At 36.4% G+C, this 20,018-nt stretch overlaps 1 protein-coding gene across 1 annotated transcript in view; it reads right to left on the bottom strand.

The window, feature by feature from the left end:
• Nucleotides 1–20,018, bottom strand: part of XDH (xanthine dehydrogenase) — a 60,660-nt gene that overhangs the window by 4,837 nt on the left and 35,805 nt on the right. Inside the window, exons 21-35 of the mRNA XM_026695637.2 lie at nt 19,375–19,499; nt 18,258–18,391; nt 17,495–17,582; nt 16,872–16,958; nt 16,057–16,248; nt 15,265–15,410; nt 13,849–13,930; nt 11,989–12,084; nt 11,418–11,546; nt 10,581–10,655; nt 5,755–5,807; nt 4,821–4,935; nt 4,123–4,188; nt 1,975–2,163; nt 293–460 (exon numbers count right to left, since the gene is read on the bottom strand). Coding sequence (XP_026551422.2) covers nt 293–460; nt 1,975–2,163; nt 4,123–4,188; nt 4,821–4,935; nt 5,755–5,807; nt 10,581–10,655; nt 11,418–11,546; nt 11,989–12,084; nt 13,849–13,930; nt 15,265–15,410; nt 16,057–16,248; nt 16,872–16,958; nt 17,495–17,582; nt 18,258–18,391; nt 19,375–19,499 — 1,745 coding nt within the window. The remainder of the gene's footprint in view (nt 1–292; nt 461–1,974; nt 2,164–4,122; nt 4,189–4,820; nt 4,936–5,754; nt 5,808–10,580; nt 10,656–11,417; nt 11,547–11,988; nt 12,085–13,848; nt 13,931–15,264; nt 15,411–16,056; nt 16,249–16,871; nt 16,959–17,494; nt 17,583–18,257; nt 18,392–19,374; nt 19,500–20,018) is intronic.

Here is a 20,018-nt window from a genome sequence, read left to right as displayed (position 1 = left end):
TTGTTTTAGAAAAGGTGTACTTTAGTGTACCAGCTAAAAGACTAAGGTTCAGGTCAGAAATCTTTGTTCAAATCTTGCTTCTCCCATGGACTCACAAGGAAATCTAGTTTGCTGTGAAGATTTCAAGATCATACATTTTGAATCCTTGAAAAACACTATAAAATTGTTAAATGCTGTGATTACCAAGTATTTGGGAAAGCCTTTACCAATTCAAAGCAGGGTCCTGGTTCATGTTGATCTAATGCTTAAATAATTATACTTGCAGAAGACAATAGGAGGCAAATTAACTTACCAATTTGGTGAAGGAATCAACACAAGCATTGCGTATTCTTTCTGGAGTAGCTGGACTATCTAATCTGAATGTTCCTTTCAATCCAGATTCTTCCCTTGCAGAGAGAATTGCATCTTTGATAGCATAAAATACTGAGGCTGCTAAGAACAATGGAGGCTCACCCACAGCCTATGGAGATGAAAAGGCAAAAGGCCATGCAATCTTCCATCAAAAACTTATTCTCAGCATATAATTATATCACATATAATGCACTGGTTCACAATTTCACTGTGGAATTACTATGTACAGTGATGGAAAAATGTATCTTTTGTGCATAATTTGTATGTTGTATTCAATGTTATGCTTTCTAATTTGACATCAAAAGCTCAGAAGAAATATGGTCCTTGACCATATCAAACGAGTTTCTTAATAGGACTCAAGACAGCACTTCCTTCTTTTGATTGTCTTCCTTTCACCCAGGCTTTAGTGCTGGACATTAGTCCTATTCAAGTTTATGTTCTTGTCATAAGAAGAATCATGTGAGAATAAGTATGGGGTCATGCTCATGAATTCATTTCCCTCCCAAGACAATTCTAGTCTGAATCTAATGTCTTACATCCATATGTTATACTGTATATATTGGGAGGTGTGTGTCTGTAGAAGAAATCCTGCTTTACTCATATAGACGCCAATTCTGATCATTCATGAAGCTACATTTCCTGGGAATGTATACTACTACAGCAAATTCTCTGCTTTCAAAGTTTTTTCCCAACATGTAATGAATCATCACAATCAAATAACTCCAATATGAGGCAACAATGAGTCTACTTTCACTTTTATAGGTTCCCCAATTGTGTAAGAAGAAGACAAATATATCTGTCTGTTAGGGAATAACTCTGAGTACATCCAGGACCAATAAGCAGTGGCATTATTGATCTTGTATAATGTTTAATTAGAGAAATTAGGTTTGTCGAACACATTAGGGTAAGCTCAAATGGAATTGTATGTGGTTCAGCATGTTGTGTGAACCTGTTCATCATATTAAGCCATAGTATTGTTTAGCTGCTATTTATAGTATTTTGTTAAGCTACATTTAGGATTTAAAATAGTCTGTACATTTGGCCAAAGAGTACTTAATTAGTGAAGAAACATTTGCAATATAATAAACTTTCTATAGCCAGTAACCCAAGTAAACAAAATGAGCAATTCCAGATCATCCTATAGTAAGTTCATTTAAAATGTTTTAAGGTAAGGCAGGATACTATAGAAGAGATAAATGGAGTTGTTAAAACATAATATTTATATTTCTCAGTGTAGTAGTACGAAAATCATTATGCTCTGATGCTCCCGCTAATAAGTTCTGATTTAGCACTGGCCTGTTCTATAAATACAACACTGTTTTAGAATGGTGGATAGAAAGAAAAAAAAAGTGGGGGAAAAACAATCATAAAAGGAAAGGGAGAAAGAAAGATATTCTTAAATAGAACATAGAATTAATTCAGTGGTATTCATCACCTAAAATATATTTGATTGTATTCTGGTTACTTACTAAGGCAATCAAAGCAAGATCCCATGTTGCTAATTGTTATGAAATATATGAAGTACGGGAGATATGAGAACAATGTTCTGCCTCACATATGTGCTTAATAAGTTAATATGTTAATTAACAAATGGAGAAATGTATTTCCCAGTGAGATATTTACCTTAGATGAATAAATGGCTTTGCTGTTTGGACAATCCCGGAGAAGAGAAACATGGAACTCTGATGGAATGTCCCCAAATGCAGGGATCTTGTACATTCCAGGCCCTCGCGTATACAAGTTGCCTTCAGGGGAATAGCGTAGCTCCTCCATGGTAAACAGCCCAATTCCTTGGACAAAGGCTCCTTCAATCTGGAAAAATAAATAAATCAAATCCAAATTTGTTCTTTTCCTTTCTCTTTGGTAACAGTTGAAAAATAAAATGGAAAGATTTCAGAACCAAATATGGCACAGGTTTCTGCAAACATGCTTAGGTCATCTTTCTAAATGCTTAACTATGACTGCAATCCTATTCCCATGTTCTTGGGAATAGGACCCACTGGGTTCATTAACACTGTGTGTAAACCTTACCATCAAACTAAGAAAACTGCTCAGTTCAAAGACTTCGGAGCTAGACTGCAATTATTTAGCAATTAAGAAAAATTTAGCGATTAAGAAAAACACTGTTTGCAGACATTTATATAAATTGCATTACATGACTGTTGCTTAAATTAGTGGCAAAGCAACTAATAAAATTATAACAAATATATTGCTTTACCATCTGTTGTAAGCAATGGTTTAAAGTATATGCTTGCTAATGCATTTGGACATTGTACTGAATTGCATTAGCAATAAATGCCAAACTTTAATGGTCCTCCTCTCAGGGAGGGCCACGAAAGGAAGCTCTCATTGGTCTCATTCAGATGCTGACTCTGAAGTGCTTTTTCAGAAAGATATTCAAATAACTCCCCTTCACTCCTCCCCCTGTCCTTTATTATGGTAAGATTGGCCTCTGTCCAGTTATCTACATGCTCCAAGGAAGTCTGTTTTGCTGGAAGCTTTTTCAAATGCAGAGTAAATGTGGCTCAAACACATTTCATTTTCAATGCATATACATTCCTCCTACAGACATTAACAATGAACTTGTGAATATTACAAGGAAACTTATTATTTGATTAATGTTAGCAGAAAAGATGATTTATCAGATGACATGCATGGTGAATGATTCAATTCAAGTGACACCTGAATGGGGCTTGTTTCCAAACTTCAAAATGTAGCTATTCTGAGTAATTGTAGTTATGTAGAAAACTGAATCAGGTTCATAAATTTTGAAGGTGGCTTGTTTCCCAAAACCATAGATAATATGCATCAAAACCTGTGATCTTTTGTAGAGACAGATGAAGTTCATGAGAGGCCAAAGGCCTCATTGCTAATATTAGACCCAAAAATGGTTCGTGTCATATTGTAGATGAAAAAAGCAATGTTAATGTGTAGTTAAAAACATGAAACATAAATATGAAAGTCCTTGTGAACAATGCTTATTTACAAGAAAAACATTTGCAGATAGGGTTCGGAGTTCACCTAATATAATAAATGTAAAAAAGTTAAATATTAACCAGTTCCAGTTTTAATATTACCACATATTGAAGATTTGCCAGCTCAAATATGTATATATTCAACTAGGTTATATGTCTAAATCAGTGGTCCTCAACCTTTCTGTCTTGGAGAACCAGCGAGGGGAGTGAGAGGGGATGGTTCAATGTGAGTAGCAGGCGAGCACACCTGTCACTCTTGAGCAAATGGAGCTTTACATGTGAGCACCCACCAGTCATGAGAGTGGAGCTGTGTGTGTGTGTGTGTGCACGTTTGCACTCCCCACTTGCATGGCTCTGTTCCAAATGGGCCACAGCCAGTAGTTGGCCACAGCCTGAGGGTTGAGGACCCTGGTCTAAATAAACGGTTTGTGGCATGATATTTAGTTGGTAGCACAGGAAGCCTCCTAGTTGGCTACATATCTGAATTTAGTAATTTAGGTGAATTGCAACACAGGTTAAAACAGAAAGTTCAATTTCTCCAAAACATGTGAGCATTTTCTGAAATGAATCTACACTGTAATGAAGAAACCATTTTCCTTTTTCCACCTGGCATAAAGATATGCATCATGTGCAAAATACTTGAACACAAACTGATAATAAATTAGCAATTAAGTTTCTTGTGTTAAAAGAGTTCATAGTACTGCTGCCTTTTGCTGATTATTAACCAATTTAATCTGTCTGTTTGTACACACATTTATTTCAGCTTAACAGAGTACAGACAACTTGCACTGCTTACCTGCCCTATATCTATAGCTGGATTCAGGCTGGTGCCAACATCCATCACAATATCAGTGCGAAGATTCTAAATATTGAAACAAGTAAAGCCTGAGTAAACACAAGACTAACCACATACTATTAGCTAAATATGCGTATTATTTGACTTGATGTTTTTATTCGTTTGTTTCATGGAAGGGCAAGCTTTTCATCTGAGCTGGAACTATCCAGGTCAAAATTCAGCCTAGATATTGATGTTGACAAGATAACTCTCAGTGTGACTTTAAGATCCCAATCTCAGTGCAATGCAATACTTGATGATTGAAAAAATTATCCTAATTATAGAATTAATTGCTTAAAGATGCAGCTCTTTGGAGTCAAATATCAGGATGGCCTTCTCATTTGTGGAAATCTAACATCACTATGAAATTAATGATTAAAACAAAATTAAAGAAATAGATTATAGAAGTTCCACCACAAATTTGGAAAAGTTTTACCACTTTCATACCGAGATGAATCTACCAAAAGCAAAATACACCAAGTGATTTTTTTTTTAAAAAAACAATAACTATATAACCTTAGAGCAAAAGATTTACTGAAGTTCACACAATCTAAAGACAAAAACAACTTACCCGTTAAATTCATTCCTAATTATTGTAAAATGTCCTTCTATACATCAAAATGATGAAGTGCTTTTAACTGTTTAGTAAATCTGCTTACCTTATGGTCACCAGTCAAACAATCTATCTCAACCTCAGAACAAGAAACACCATAGGAGTAGTAACTGAAAGGATTTCCTTTATTCTTTGAGAAGTCATACCCAACATTAGGAATGCTTAACAAAAAGGGAACAAAAGGAGGAAAATATAAAATCATCAGCAAGATTATAAGATTACAAGGCAATGCACAAATGTATGGATGCGACCAAAGCAAGATTGGTTTGCAAGAATAAAAAGAGATGGAGAAATATAGCATACAGTTGGGAGTAAACTAGATTGGCTAAATTTCATTTTATTTTGCTCATGATAACTTTGGTCTCTTGTCCTACAATTTCTTTCTTTCTTTCTTTTTTTGCACATCGTTACTTACCCTAAAAGGAAATTGTATGAAGGATGAGTTTGTATGCATGTACAGATTTTATTATCATTACAGGAAAATCACTGTAAAGCAATACAGGAGATTCTGAAGATCCAACCATGATTCTTATTAATCAATATTATCAAGGGGACTGAAAACAAGAAATTTGCACTTCAAACCTGGTCCCCAAAATCTGGAGGTCACATTGAGGGCCGGCATAGAATTATTTCAGTTACTCCATGCATTCATTCCATTTCTTTATTACAGCATTCTTCCGCGTCTCCCACTGGCACTCAGCCAGAACAACGTTTAGCTGTTCTCTCTAATTCTTATGCATTATTTAGAGCAAATATCATGATTCAAGTAAAAAATGCAATCTGGGATTTCAAGAATAAGTGGAGTTAACAAGCTTATTATGTTAGTAGAATGTGGACAAGAGACAACTCTGTCTCATCTTCTTTATTATAAGCCCCTTTTATGAAATGAGCTTCTACCTAAATCCTCAACAGCAGAAATAATACCCAAATGCCAAACCTTATGACATTCTGCAGATCTTCTCTCAGATAGTTTCACTCACCTAAAAAATCCTGTAGCTGATAAACTCACACAATCCTGATAGGCTGCTAACACCTAGTGAAAGACACATGTAAAATTTCGTTAAGCTTTTCTCAAACTGAAATAATGGTAATATCTTGGGGAGAATGAAAGTGTTTCATTGAGTAACACAAGTATTCATAAGAAAAACATCATCAAGAAAACATTAAACAAAAACCAAAGAACTCATAAGGTTCAACTTTACAACCATAATAGACCTTTGCCTGAGATCAACATAGAGCAAAGAGTGCTCTATGTGAGAGTGCAATATTCTGAGGGTTGTACACAATTACCTTCCAGTTATTACTTATCTCCAATTCCAAATAGCTGCAATGAATGTGGGAAAATGCTGGGAACTGTAATTCAACAGCATCTGAAAGACTACAAGTCTACATCTTCCAACATATCTCTTTACCTAGAAGGGTGTCCCATAGAACTAAATGGAATTTCCTTCTGAATAGAAATGTACAGGAGTGCATTGCTAAATATTAAAATGGCTTATTTGTATTTTTATATTTGCCAACTCAAAACCGTGGGCAGACTTGTTCTGCATTGATATTTTTATATGCTTTAGAGTTTAGACCAAATAGATGGCAACATCAAACTAAACATGGCTGATGTAATCAACACGTGGATGGGGAATCATTTGTAAAGTCCAGAGATACAGGCTAGGCTGGAGTGGGGGGATTTATTTATTTATTTTTAATTTTTGTTTACCACCCATATCACTGAAAAGCAGTGGGAAACTGTTTCCATATCAATCAAGGAACCTGCATGGTATTAAGCTTGGTTAGAAGGCAACCTTACCATCCTGTAACGCTTTAAAAGAAAGATTATCCAACCTTGAAAAAAAAGACACAACGCAAAAACCTGAACATCCAATAGCTACAAACCACATCTCTACCCAACAACCACAACCCAATCCACAAAAAAACATAAGCCAGACAAATAATGATATTCCAATCCTCATCAGAGAAGCTGTTGAGTGTGAATGGAAACGTCCAAACACGATCTTATTTGGTCTAGAGGACATCAATGACAATGATGACATCACAACTGTCCGAAACATCATCAGTGATTATCAAGCATCAACCATCTCACTTGATGAAATACTTGACATTTCCCGCATTGGCCGAGAGCTCAAAAACAGAGACGGCTCTGTGGCCCCACGCTTCTGCAGGGTCATTTGCAAAAATGAATCAAGCAAATGTAAACTCATTTATACTATAAATTCACTTGCCAAAAGCAACACCAACCATAAGAGCCTCTGTTCTTGCCCTGACCTAACAATACAGCAACATGCCCACTCCCGTGTACTCCGCACTGAACTCAAAAAATGTCTAGACAACAGAGAGAAGGACCTGTACATTGACTACCATGCTGACTATATCAAAAGTAAGTCACACAACCCACAACTCAGCTTTAACCTTCAACCACAACCCCACCTCAACCAATCCACCATCACCCAAGACTAGGCATGCACGCCCCTAACTACTTCAATTCTAACTACTGCTGGCCTTAAATGCAAGCTACTCAATGCAAGAAGCCTTGTGAATAAAATACCTGAATTTCTCCTCTTACTAAATATGGCTAAATTTGACATCAAATTTGCCTGTGAAACATGGCTCAATGCATCTCTCCCTGACTCCATTACCACAATAAGAGACTATCATGTTTACCAATCAGATCGTGAAATTCGTAGAGGAGGTGGTGTTTCTATCTTCTATAAAAAGTCCTTACATCTAAAAAACATCCAAGTTATCCAGGAGCTTGCTCTTCCTGAGACCATCATCTGAGAACTATCCTTAAATATCACATTTCGATTCTTACTATGTTACAGAGCACCTGATTATGACATTGAACATGTAAACAAGCTAAATTCACTACTAACATGGGCAACATCCTGCCCACACATTTTTATCTTTCTTGGTGACTTCAATCTACGTCATATTAACTGGACCCTAAACAAATGTACAACTGAACCCATACATGCAACCTTCTACAATGCTGTTACAAATCTGGGACTGGAACAACTAGTAATGAACAATACTAGACTTAACAACTGCCTCGATCTCATCTTCTGCAATAGTTTGAATTTAATTTACGGAATACAAACTAAAGAACCCTTTTCCAATAGTGACCACAATATGATTGACTTTTGTCTCAACATACACCCACACAAAAATCATCATAATAACGTAATCCACAATTATAACTTCAAAAAGGCAACCACGATCTTATAGACAATGATCTCTCATCCCTTGATTGGCAATCTCTATTCAATCTCTATGGATGCAATACTGTTGAAGACTATTACAACATATTTTTACTTGAAGTCAAAAGAGTCATCAAACTATATGTACCAACAACAACTCCCACCCCAAAAAAACAGATTACCCATAACAATAAGGAAACTTCAATCCAAAAAGAGATCACTCTGGTGGAAAAGCAAACCTGGCCATGTTGCCAACTTCAAAAGCCGATACAAAAATTTATGCCACCAGATAAAGACTGGATGCACCAATTATCACATTAAACAAGAGGAAAAACTTCTAAGTACCAAATCAACCTGCACTTTCCACAATTTTGTAAACAGCAGCCTAAAAGACTCAAGGTCCATCCTACCCCTGATAGGACCTAATGGTAAAGACTGCAACGATGACACCATTAAAGCCAACATCTTTAACACATTCTTTGGCTCAGTATTTGTAAACAGCAATGGATCATGCCCAGTATTTCCTAGCCAAACCACAGACAACTACAATGATCTAATACATATAGATTTTACAGAAAACAATGTTGAAAAAGAACTACACAATCTAAAATCATCTCTATCTATTGGACCAGATGAAATATGTGCCTACTTCTTAAAAAAGCTATCCACTGCCACAGTAGAACCACTAAGTATAATCTTTGAAAAGTCTTTCAGGACCAGCTCCTTGCCTAACCTATGGTCACAAGCCACAGTCATCCCCATCTTCAAAAAGGGAGACCCCAGCCTAGTTGAAAATTACAGACCAATCTCCTTATGCTGCATCACCTGTAAAGTCATGGAATCAATTATTAACCAATCCATTATCCTCCATTATCCTCCAGTTAGAGACAAACAACCTACTCTCCAATAAACCATTTGGTTTCAGAAAAAAACTATCCTGTAATCTGCAACTCTTACACGGCAAAAACATATGGACTACACAACTCAATCAGGGCAAAGCAATAGATGCAATCTACATAGACTTCTGTAAAGCCTTTGATTCAGTGGTACATGACAAACTACTCCTAAAACTAAAATCTTATGGTATCTCTGGACAACTGCATAACTGGATAGAAGCATTCCTGTCAAACAGACAACAAATGGTCAAAATTGAGACTGTCCTACCAAATTCTGTACCTGTCAATAGTGGTGTCCCCCAAGGCAGTGTTCTAGGACCAACTGCCTTTATTCTCTACATAAATGACCTCTGTGATCATATCAAGAGCAACTGCATTCTCTTCGCTGACAATGTAAAGCTATTCAACACCACAGACAATACTGCTACCCTTCAAAATGACCTTGACTATGTATCAGAACGGTCAAACAAATGGCAACTTCAAATCTCAGCAAATAAATGCTCTGTCCTACATATTGTCAAAAAAAATCAGAAAATAAAATACAAGCTGAATAGTCAAGACCTTGTTGATGATCCAAGCTCTGTAAAGAACCTTGGAATACTCATCTCTAATGATCTAAGTGCTAGAGCCCACTGTAACTACATAGCCAAAAAGGCATTAAGAGTTGTTAACCTAATCCTACATATCTTTTTCTCTGGTAATATCACACTTCTAACTAGAGCATACAAAACATTTGCTAGACCAATACTCAAATACAGCTCCTCAGTCTGGAACCCACTTTATGTATCTGATATTAACACAGTTGAGAAAGTCCAGAAATATTTCACAAGAAGAGTTCTCCACTCCTCTACTCATTGTAGAATACGTTATGCCACCAGATTTGAAATTCTAGACCTAGAAAACCTTGAATTGTGCCGTCTTCGGTCTGATCTAAGTATGGTATATAAACTCATACATTGCAATGACTTACCTGCCAATGAATACTTCAGCTTCAACCATAACAATACAAGAATACACAATAGATACAGACTCAAGGTTAACCGCATCAAACTTGATTGCAAGAAATACGACTTCAGCAAACGAAGTGGTCAATGTCTGGAATACTCTACCTGACTCTGTGGTTTCTTCCCCAACCCCCAAAACTTTAGCCTTAGACTGTCTACTATTGACCTCACCCCTTTTCTAAGAGGTCTGTAGGGGGGATGCATAAGCACACCAACGTGCCTACCGTCCCTGTCCTATTGTTTCTTTTATTTTTCTTATATGTACCCATTTCATGTATTCATAACTATGTATATACTTATACCTATTATCTTGTAAGTGATTGACAAATCAAAATAAATAAAATAAAAAATAAAAATACAGAAGAAGACACTTTTGTAACCGCCACTCCTTGAATAGGGCACATCCTGTATAAACCACAATGACACGAGTTGTCAGCATTAGAGCTAGAAAATTGTAGTAGTTGCCTCCCACAAAACTCCACTTATGTGGAAGGAGCCCTAGATTTGGGGAGGCTGCCACATAACATTAATACAGAATCAAGATGGGATATGACAACTATGCTATGTAGCAATTAAGAAAAAGTAGCATGGGAGAAAGCTGCTCAGAATGAATGAATAGTATATAGTAGCAAGTGGTATACAGGTAGCACATTTATATTATTTAAACTTCAACTTGCACTAAATAAAAACATACCCAGTCTTGCCATGATCCTTTTGGGTTATTACATCTGAATGGCTTCAATCGTTCTAAGATCGTCTGACAAGCATTCTAAAAAATAATCCAAATCCCCCCAAAAAAATTGTTACAAAGATAATCTCTATTGTGGCTGCAGATTGCAATTAAGTCTACATAGTTTTATTTGTTTGAAACTGTTTTACTTTACATAGAGTAAAAACTGCTTAGAAACTGTTTAAGTCTCCATAGTTTTACTTGTTTATTCAAAGGAATAAAAATATAATGATCTACTTCAGATTTTAAATTGCCATTTCACGCAAGCAGCAACTGCACATATACTAAAAACAAAATCAGGGCAAACTACATAAACTGTTTATTGAACTCCCAAGCCAAACAGACTTGTGCTAACAGCAATGATTGTGTAAGTCAACTTTTCTAACTTTTGTGAGACTGTATGTCACAGATATGATCTCAAAATTGCAGACTGGCAATGGAAGTGAAAAAGTAGAATTTGATCCACACATCTGGAGGATAACAGGTTGTGGAAAGATACTACAGAGATACCTAAGAGTCATCTATTAGTGTATCTTTGTTTATCTCAAATTAAACATTGTTTGTAGCTTAATGACCAGATATTATCATTCCTAATGTTGCTATTTTGATCAGCAGTAGTATTCCAGGGTCTAAGACAAAGGATTTTCTCACCAACATATAGATAATGGCACTCCATCATTAATTTAACAATTTTCTTTTACATTAAAGTTGTATTGATAACACCTTTCAGCTGGGGGATGGGGGCAGTGCAGCCAAATCATTTAGATAACTACAAAATTGTGTACAAGAAATATCCCTTACAAAAACGGCCATCCCATTGATATCAGCACTGACAGAAGCAGCTGTTGGTGATGCATTTGGCACTGTGTTGGTGCTTGTCTCACTTATATGGATCTTAGAGGTAGGGATTCCCAGAGTCTTGCTGGCAACCTACAAAGAGAACATGGGATTCATTGTTAAATGTTAGACTGGCCACAACTCAAAGAAACAGAACTTTATGGAAAGCTATTTCTTTCTTTTCTTAAAAAAATATCAAGCTATTCTGACTCCCATCAGATATCAAATAAAAGTTATAAAACAGCAAGGGAAATAGGGGTGGGGGGAATCCAGATTTTAATAGGGTATCTACAGGTCAAGAGGTTTGCAGGATTTCAGAAGCTGTCATTATAAATAGATGTATCTGAACAAATTAGGTATATATTAAAACAGAGGTCTCCAAACTTGCCAACTTTAAGACTGTTGGACTTGAACTCCCAGAATCTGGCTGGCTGGAGAATTCTGGGAGTTGAAGTCCACCAGTCTTAAAGTTGCCAAATTTGGGGACCCCGTATTAAAATAGCACAGGGCTTTTATATACATATTCCTAATTTACCTGAATCATCTTGGTGTGCAGACCTTGACCCATCTCAGTCCCACCATGTGTGAGCAACACTGAACCATCAGTGTAAACATGTATCAATGCACCAGCCTATCACCAAAATTAGAGAAATGAGCTGTTAAAATCTCTTTGAAATACTGTTGTCTCTAGGACACATTTTTAACTATAGTCTTCCTTCTTTCATATGCTTTCAGTAGGAATCAATCTAACTGATGCCAAATTACTAATATTAGAAGCCCCATGGAATTTAATCATATGAAACCTATCCAATATTAAACTGTAGCTTCATTCAGACTATATAAACATACATACAATAGAAGAAGCATGGATACAAAAAGGTATTGAATCATATTTTACTTACAGAATATCAGGTCTGAAACCTATGTGAAATTTAATCTACAGGAAAAGCTTCCTTATTGCACTCATAAATGACCAGGCACCTCATTACTGAACTCCGACCACAATGTATAGCAAGTTGGGACTATATATAGATCCCCCCCATTTTCAGAATTTATTAATGCAGTCGTGTAACTGACAGAAGTTGTTTCATATTCAACTAAAGCTAAAGAAAATATTATTTACACAAATCAACTTGCTATTAGTTTATGAAGATCTGAATCAGTGGTGGGATTCAAAAAAATTTACTACCAGTTCTGTGGGCATAGCTTGGTGAGCTTGGCTTGGCTTGGTGGGCGTGGCTTGGTGGGCGTGGCAGGGGAAGGATACTGTAAAATCTGCATTCCCTCCTCACTCCTGAGGGAAGGTTACTGCAAAATCCCCATTCCCTCCTTACCTCACTAACCTGCTTTCCAGCTCCCTTCTTCTGTGCAGGGCAACAAAAGAAGACCCAGCTGATCAACTGGGACTTGGGAGGCAGAGAATAAATGGGGGCAGGGCCAGTCAGAGGTAGTATTTGCCAGTTCCCCAAACTACTCAAAATTTCTGCTACCGGTTCTCCAGAACTGTCAGAACCTGCTGAATACCATTTCTGATCTGAATTATGAGCAAATAAAGTGAGCGGCCCCCTTCAGCTAGTAGATATAGCAGCAGATTGGGCAGGAAACAGCAGTGAGGTATTGGCAGACAGAAGTGAGAATATCATGCCTCTAGTCTGCTGCTGTCAGATATGATGGAGCATGCTGTCCTTACACTAGTGCTGATGGAGTGCCATCTGGGCAGGTAGCAGTATATTTTGCTTCAACCAGAAAACTAAACATTTTGGTCCAGCACTTTGGAAAATGAGATCATAAAGATAGTTGCTGCCCTCAGCTGACTCCCAGTCATTTTGAAGTTCAGATACAATCTGTCCTATGGTGAGAATTCTGGCAGTTACTCCTATTTAAATCATGAGTCTCGAGCCAAACTTCCAAAACTTCAAAAGGATTTATTGGGAGTTAACATGTGCAGCACTGTCTGGGTGTAGCCAACTCTGAGACACATAATTCATTGTCAGCCTTGACCCTAGTTTTCCCACACCCTCTGGATGTATCGTAATTTATATTCTCCAATGGAACACATTCATAGCCAAGAGCCATCAATCATGCCCTCCAGTTAGAATTTTGCGTGGCAGAAACTTCAGTCACCTAGTTACTATCTTTGAAAACATTTATGGAATGCACTTTCGGTTTGTAAGCTGTCGCACTGCTCCCCCCTCCCTTTCTGTTCGCAACTCTAAAAAGACCATAGAAATATTTTATGAGTTGATAACAACTATAAGTTTGATGCAATCTCTATTTTTTTTAAAAAAATTCCAAAGTCTGCAAACACATGAAGCATGGGAATTCTATTTTTATATGAAGAAGGCCACCGGTGGCCCATAGGCTGTCTAAGTAAAAATATAGGATGTTTGCCAACCTGATTCAGAAAAGGAACGGTGAAGCTGATCCCAAACTTGGTAGGAATAATGGCTATGCCCCTCTTCTTCCAGCGATTCTGCCTGGGAAAACAGAAGAGTTTGGCATGCCTTTCCAAATGCATTCTTCCTAAGCAAGGCATTATTTCCCAAGATTGTGTGTAAAACAAATCTAGCATCCAGTCAGTAAATGTTATAAATAAGAAACATGGTTACTGATGGCAGCGTTGTAGTACTGAATATAATGTTCAAAGGGATTCATTTAAAGTTTAAACCTGATAGTATACAAATCTAAATATATACATTTATACTGCATTTATACCACAGGGTGTTTCCCCACCACCACCCCTTTTTTTCCTTTGCATTTGACCTTGAATTATTTTTCTTTTTATCTTTGAAGTTTTGAAAGCTTTTGTCAGCATTTCATAGGGAACTGGAGTAATAAACCAATGCAGCGTATCTCATTTGATATATGATATTTTATTTTAAGCCCACAGTAGGTGTGATTCTCTAATGATCAAACCCATAAAAGCTAGCTGCTTGAGAGAGAGAATAAATTGTACTGTATTTAGTCCCAAATACAAGATAAAATTCAAGGAGATCTAATACTAGTAATAGAAGAAATTTTCCACAATAGTTGTATATTGCTTTCTTAGTGCCAGTTTGCTAGCCTTCTGCATCCTCCCCCTCCAGTTTCCAGCTACTAGTCATAAGAATCCATAAGAATCCAGCTTTATCCTTCAAACAGTAAAAATGATTGAGAAAGCTGTGGGAAGTTTCTCTGAATCACATTAGCAGCTACTCCAGTCTGTTTATAGCAGTTAAAGAAAGTGTTGTCCTTATTGTATGATATACCAAGATATTTTTTTCTGATGGCTCAATCCAATGCAATGCGATAATGCAGTATATTGTGCTCCTCCACATTTTTGTTCCAAATGTATTTTTATCTTTTCTGAATGTCATATTTTTCTGTGATTCATGTGTGTGTGTGTGTGTGTGTGTGTGTGTGTGTGTGTGTGTGCATGTGTGCGTGTGTGTGCATACGTGTGTGTGTGTGTGTGTGTGTGAATAAAATCTGGAAAAAATACCTTAACATGCTATCAAATGGGTATTTGTGCTTATCTAGTTATATACATGCATGCATAATACACAGAAATAGCCTGAATTGCCTTATTAATCAGCCTTATAGTGATCAGGAACAATGCAATAAATAAAACATAGAGGACTGAAATTACAACTTTGACAGAGGTCCATACGTTTTTCTGCCAAATTCATTAATTTCAATTAGCAGAGAATTTATTTCAGACAATTGGGTATGATGTTGGTAGGTGGCAACCTTTAGAATGAAAATAATCCATATGAGATAATTCCAACTTTCAGTAAAATCAGAAATTATCTGTAAAAAATAAGATACTCACTGGTTGAACTTCTCAATGTTTGTTCTTCTGGAATGATACTTCGATTTTGCAAGGCATTCCTCCCAACATCTTTTCAAAGTGAACCCCTCAAGCTTCTGATTGAAATGAGTTAGATCTCCTTCACTATACAGATTGATTTTTCGTACCTTTTCAGAACAAAAGAGAAATGGACAGACTTCAGTTCTAAAATAACTGGGATCTTTTAAACAAACAAGCAGAGCTTTAGCAACATATTGAATGTTCATCACCCCATCAATATTCAGTAGAATAAAGGAATGGGACACAATTGCCATGATGCGTAATAAGATTTTTACATCCAGCTAATGAAACAATCCAATTATCAGCATCAGTGATAAAATCAGGTTCAGTGGAACTGCATGAAGGATGTATGCATTGAAAGGCAGGTGAAAATAATGCTAACCAAGTTATAACAGACAGGAGATAAGGAGATAGTGTCCACAAAATGTATGTGATCTAGTCTCAGTTCAAGAACACTGAAAAGATCTGAAGAGAAAACAAAGGTTTGGAATTGAAAAAGAGGAGCATCGAGGAAAGAGGTGTCACCAGCCTTTCACCAGATTGGCAGTTTTCCAAAAAGGAATGTTGGTGATATAGACAAGGAGGGAATTTGTTCCTTTTCCTTTAGGCCAAAAGAATTTATCAACTCCAAGAAAGAAATTATGGCCCACTGCTTTCCCATAAAAGGGAAGTGTGAAAGTTCTGATAAGTACAAGTGAGTAGGAGAGTATTATAACTTGCTTTCTGTAAAATTATACCTTGGTGAGCACATACCTCTTCTGCTGGCAGTCCACACTTCAAGGCTATGTCACTTATCCAGCACTCAGCAACCAACATTCCCTGGGGACCCCCAAATCCACGGAAGGCTGTGTTGGAGGCCAGATTTGTTTTACAGACTACACCGATACCTCTGATATTTGGGATGTTGTAGGAATTGTCCATGTGAAGCACAGCTCTGTCCATAACCTATGGAATCAATTTAAATAAATAAATAAATAAATAAATAAATAAATAAATAAATAAATAAAGTGAGGGATGGGTTTGTTTGCTTTACTTGCTTTTATTCCTGCATCAATAGTTACAAACTGAATGTTTTCTGTATACTGTACATAAAATGTCAGAAAATGTATGATATTATGCATGCAAAAAAGAGCTTCAATGTTACATCAAACTTATTATTTCATCATAACTTTCTTGGTGAGCCTTAATTTATCTCAAGCACTCTTTACTTTTTAATCTCAAGCTCTTTTTGAGATTTGCATCACAAGCAGCCTAGCCTGGATTCCCAAAATGTGAATTACTGATATCACTGACTTCTGGAAGCCTAACACACTTGAATAATATTCAGCTTTTTTTGATACATTGCATCAGACCCAATTTAGGGATCAAGTCTGACTTTCTGATTAGTATCATTTTGCCCTTGTCTGCATTATATAGTTATCATTGTTGCTATTCTAATCTAAGATATCCTTGCTATTTCCCTATTCTACCAGAAAACAGAATTCCATAGAATTCAAAAAACTTGTTGGTTCCCACAACCCCTGACACTGGTTCAAAGGAATCAGAGTAGACCGTGATTTCCAACTTACCCCATGAGAAAGATCAATAGAATTTCCTCCATTGCTGTAATATGATACATCTAGGCTAGTTATCCTTCCATTTTTCTTAAAGCCAACCTGGGAAAAGCAGAAAATAACTATTTTGTAGAATTCAATTGTTCCATTTACAAATATTCTGATATTCATTTAACTGAGCTATTTGGTTTTGAAAGACAGGCTTTCACAGAAGCTATTATTAGATGACTATTTTCACATGAAAAAGACAATTTCTAGCTAATTGATTAATGGCAATTAAGGCACAAGGCTAGAGACTTGGAACCCACAAGTCCTATTCCTGCCTTAGGTGTGAAAGCCAGCTATGTGACTTTGGGCCAGTCACTCTGTTTTAGCCCAACCCACCTTACAGAGTTTTTGTGTAAGAAAAATGGGAGGAGCATACTAGGTATGCATTTTTCTATAAAAATAAAAAGGGGGATTAAAAAAATCAATCAATAAAATAAATAAATAGATTTAGAATGAGGTATACATTCATTCTTCTTCTGTTATATTACTTGCTCCAGAATGTGGATCGAGCAGTGCAAAAGTCACTCATCACAAGTGTTTCGCTCATAACAAGTGTAATCTTTTTAATGCTCATATTAATTTTTATTTACCTTATACTGTGCCCAAAATGGGTGTCTTCCACCAGAAATCAGCATATCTTCATCTCGATCAAGCATGCATCGTACTGGGCAGCCAGTCCTGTAGAATTAGGCTGAGAGTAAACCTACTGCAAAGGTGTCACGGTAACAATTTATATCAGTGAACAACACAGGAGGCTCTTTTCTAAGTGCTTTCATTTGGGAATAAACCTTTTCTGTTCTGACATTTCCTCAGTCAAAGAGCACACATAGATTCCGCCCAATATTACTACAATTCCCACCTGTATTTCTAAAAGCAAGTTAAGTTAAAAAAAAAAATAGAGAAAGAGAGACAGTTCTAAAGATGTATGAAATCATCATATAATTGAAAAGATCAGGAAAGGGGGGAGGGGGAAAAAACCTTTGCCTAGTTTCAAAAAAAAATTAAATAAAGCTTTAGAGACCAAAAGCTGGTATTGAAAATGACGTTCTTTTGACATTTATGAATCTAATTCTAAAAGGCACCGAACAGTGTAATATAATATAAAACTACAAATTGGCAATGAAAGTAAGTGTCTCCAGCATGATGTTAAAGGTGGCAGCCATTTCCAAATTATAGTAGAATTTTGCATTTCTAAGTGACAAACCGAGCAGAACAATAACCCTGGGAAAGGACATGTAGTGGTTCTGGGCCACAAACAAAGCTATTTTCTTGATTCTCCATATGAAACAGAAACTTTAACTTCACTTTAAAACCTGAAGTAACCATACAGAGGGGCCATTCATTAGAACTTACTTAGCAGCAGCTACTGCAACAACTGTAGACAAGATAATGCTTCTGGATTCTTTCCCTCCAAATCCTCCTCCCATTCTCTTCACACGAACCAGAATTCGATTAGCAGGAACCCCTAAAGCGTTAGCAACAAGATCCTAAAAATAACAATTTAAAATAATTCAACCATGTATTAGCCTACATTGAAGTAGTTCTCCTTCTGTAAAGAGAAAGAGAGAAACTAAGCTAAAGAACTCCATTCCTGGTGTAGAAGTAGCCTACACATATTCACAAGCAAGGAGAATTATTGAAGTCGGTGAGATTTATTATCAATAAACATGCATAGATTTATGTTTCCTGAGGTCAAATTTTCAGTTTCTTGATGGGAAAGTGTGAATTCCTGCATGCAGAGGTTAGAAGACAGTTTGCGTATGAGAAAGTACTTTATATACATAGATGCAGATATATGCAAATACATGTACAAAATGGTCACATTCAGATTATAAAGTATCCAGGATTGGTTTCAGTGGCAGCAGTCAAAGTTTGTTGATAAAATAGAAATGTGGAGGACTATTCAAGACTTTTGTTTGTGTTTATTTTATTTTTTCTGTCTAATCTTTTTTTGGAATGTGTTAAATTAGAATCATTTTCCTTTCAGGTAAAGACAAAAATGACTTCATGCTACAGTAATTTACTAATTTGCCATATAATTCCATAGGTAAGTTTAGCAGTTCTATAGCTCCTAAATTAGGAACATCAAGGAATACCAGAAACTCAAATTGAGTTTCTTAGTTTTCCTATGGCAAAGATAACCTTCATGTCCTTAACAATATGCTTTGCCTTGTATACAGCTGAGCTAATCTGCCTTGTCAACTTTTGAAGAATGTGATTTCTGCAAATGTACAAAAACCACATTGATTATTTTTTGATGTGTGAAGCATCATTCTTACTCCATAATAAGGCAGAATAGGAATGGAGAATATAACCATTTCCTTTCTTATTGCACTCTAGAGGAAAATCGCTCTTCAACTCTTAATGAACATCCCTATTCAAATAATAATAGCAATAACAATAATAAATCATGTTATTCTTGGTGACAAACTGACTGCCTTCTCCAAAAGCAATCAAGAGACTGGCTAACCTGTGTTTTTGCTAAGTTTTGGGTGGATACAAAGAGTTCCATTTCTCCATCTTCTCCTTTTGGTACAGCAATTGTGCAGTGAGTCTCCAGATAAAAATGTTCCTGGCCACCAATGTGCATCTCCCCTAGGGAGGATGAAAAGAAAGGATTTCCAAATCAAATAATACATTAAATTCAAAATAGTGTTTTCCAGGGTGGTGTGAGAATTTATACCATAATGACTCTGATTCAAGTTCATGGAATTCAGAGTCCAACTGCTGATCTTCACTGCTTCAATCATTTGGGAAGAAAACCTGGGCCTCTCCTGAGTCCATCAAGATTTAACAATTTTTATGCACTTTATCAAATAGCAATTTGCCTCCTATTTGCTCCTCTTAACAAAGTAAAAGAATATTATTCTCTCTTGTCTTACTCCCTTTACCCCATTAGTAACTTTGAGTACAGACTCCAAGAAAAATAGTTAGTTCAATATTTCACCCTACCCAGATTCCACCACACCCAATTATGCCGTTTAGTTACAAAAAAGGATTATCATGCGTTTTTAGCCTCTGAGCACTTGATATGTATCAAAGAAACTTTCCATTTTTACTCCGATATGACAGGCAGTGTAGGGAAGCTGGAAAAAATAATAACAAAACAAGAGG

The sequence above is a fragment of the Pseudonaja textilis genome, chromosome 1, assembly GCF_049901715.1.
Source record: "Pseudonaja textilis isolate UNSWEBS1 chromosome 1, rPseTex1.2, whole genome shotgun sequence".
NCBI lineage: Eukaryota > Metazoa > Chordata > Lepidosauria > Squamata > Elapidae > Pseudonaja > Pseudonaja textilis.
This window is presented reverse-complemented; position numbering and strand designations above follow the sequence as displayed.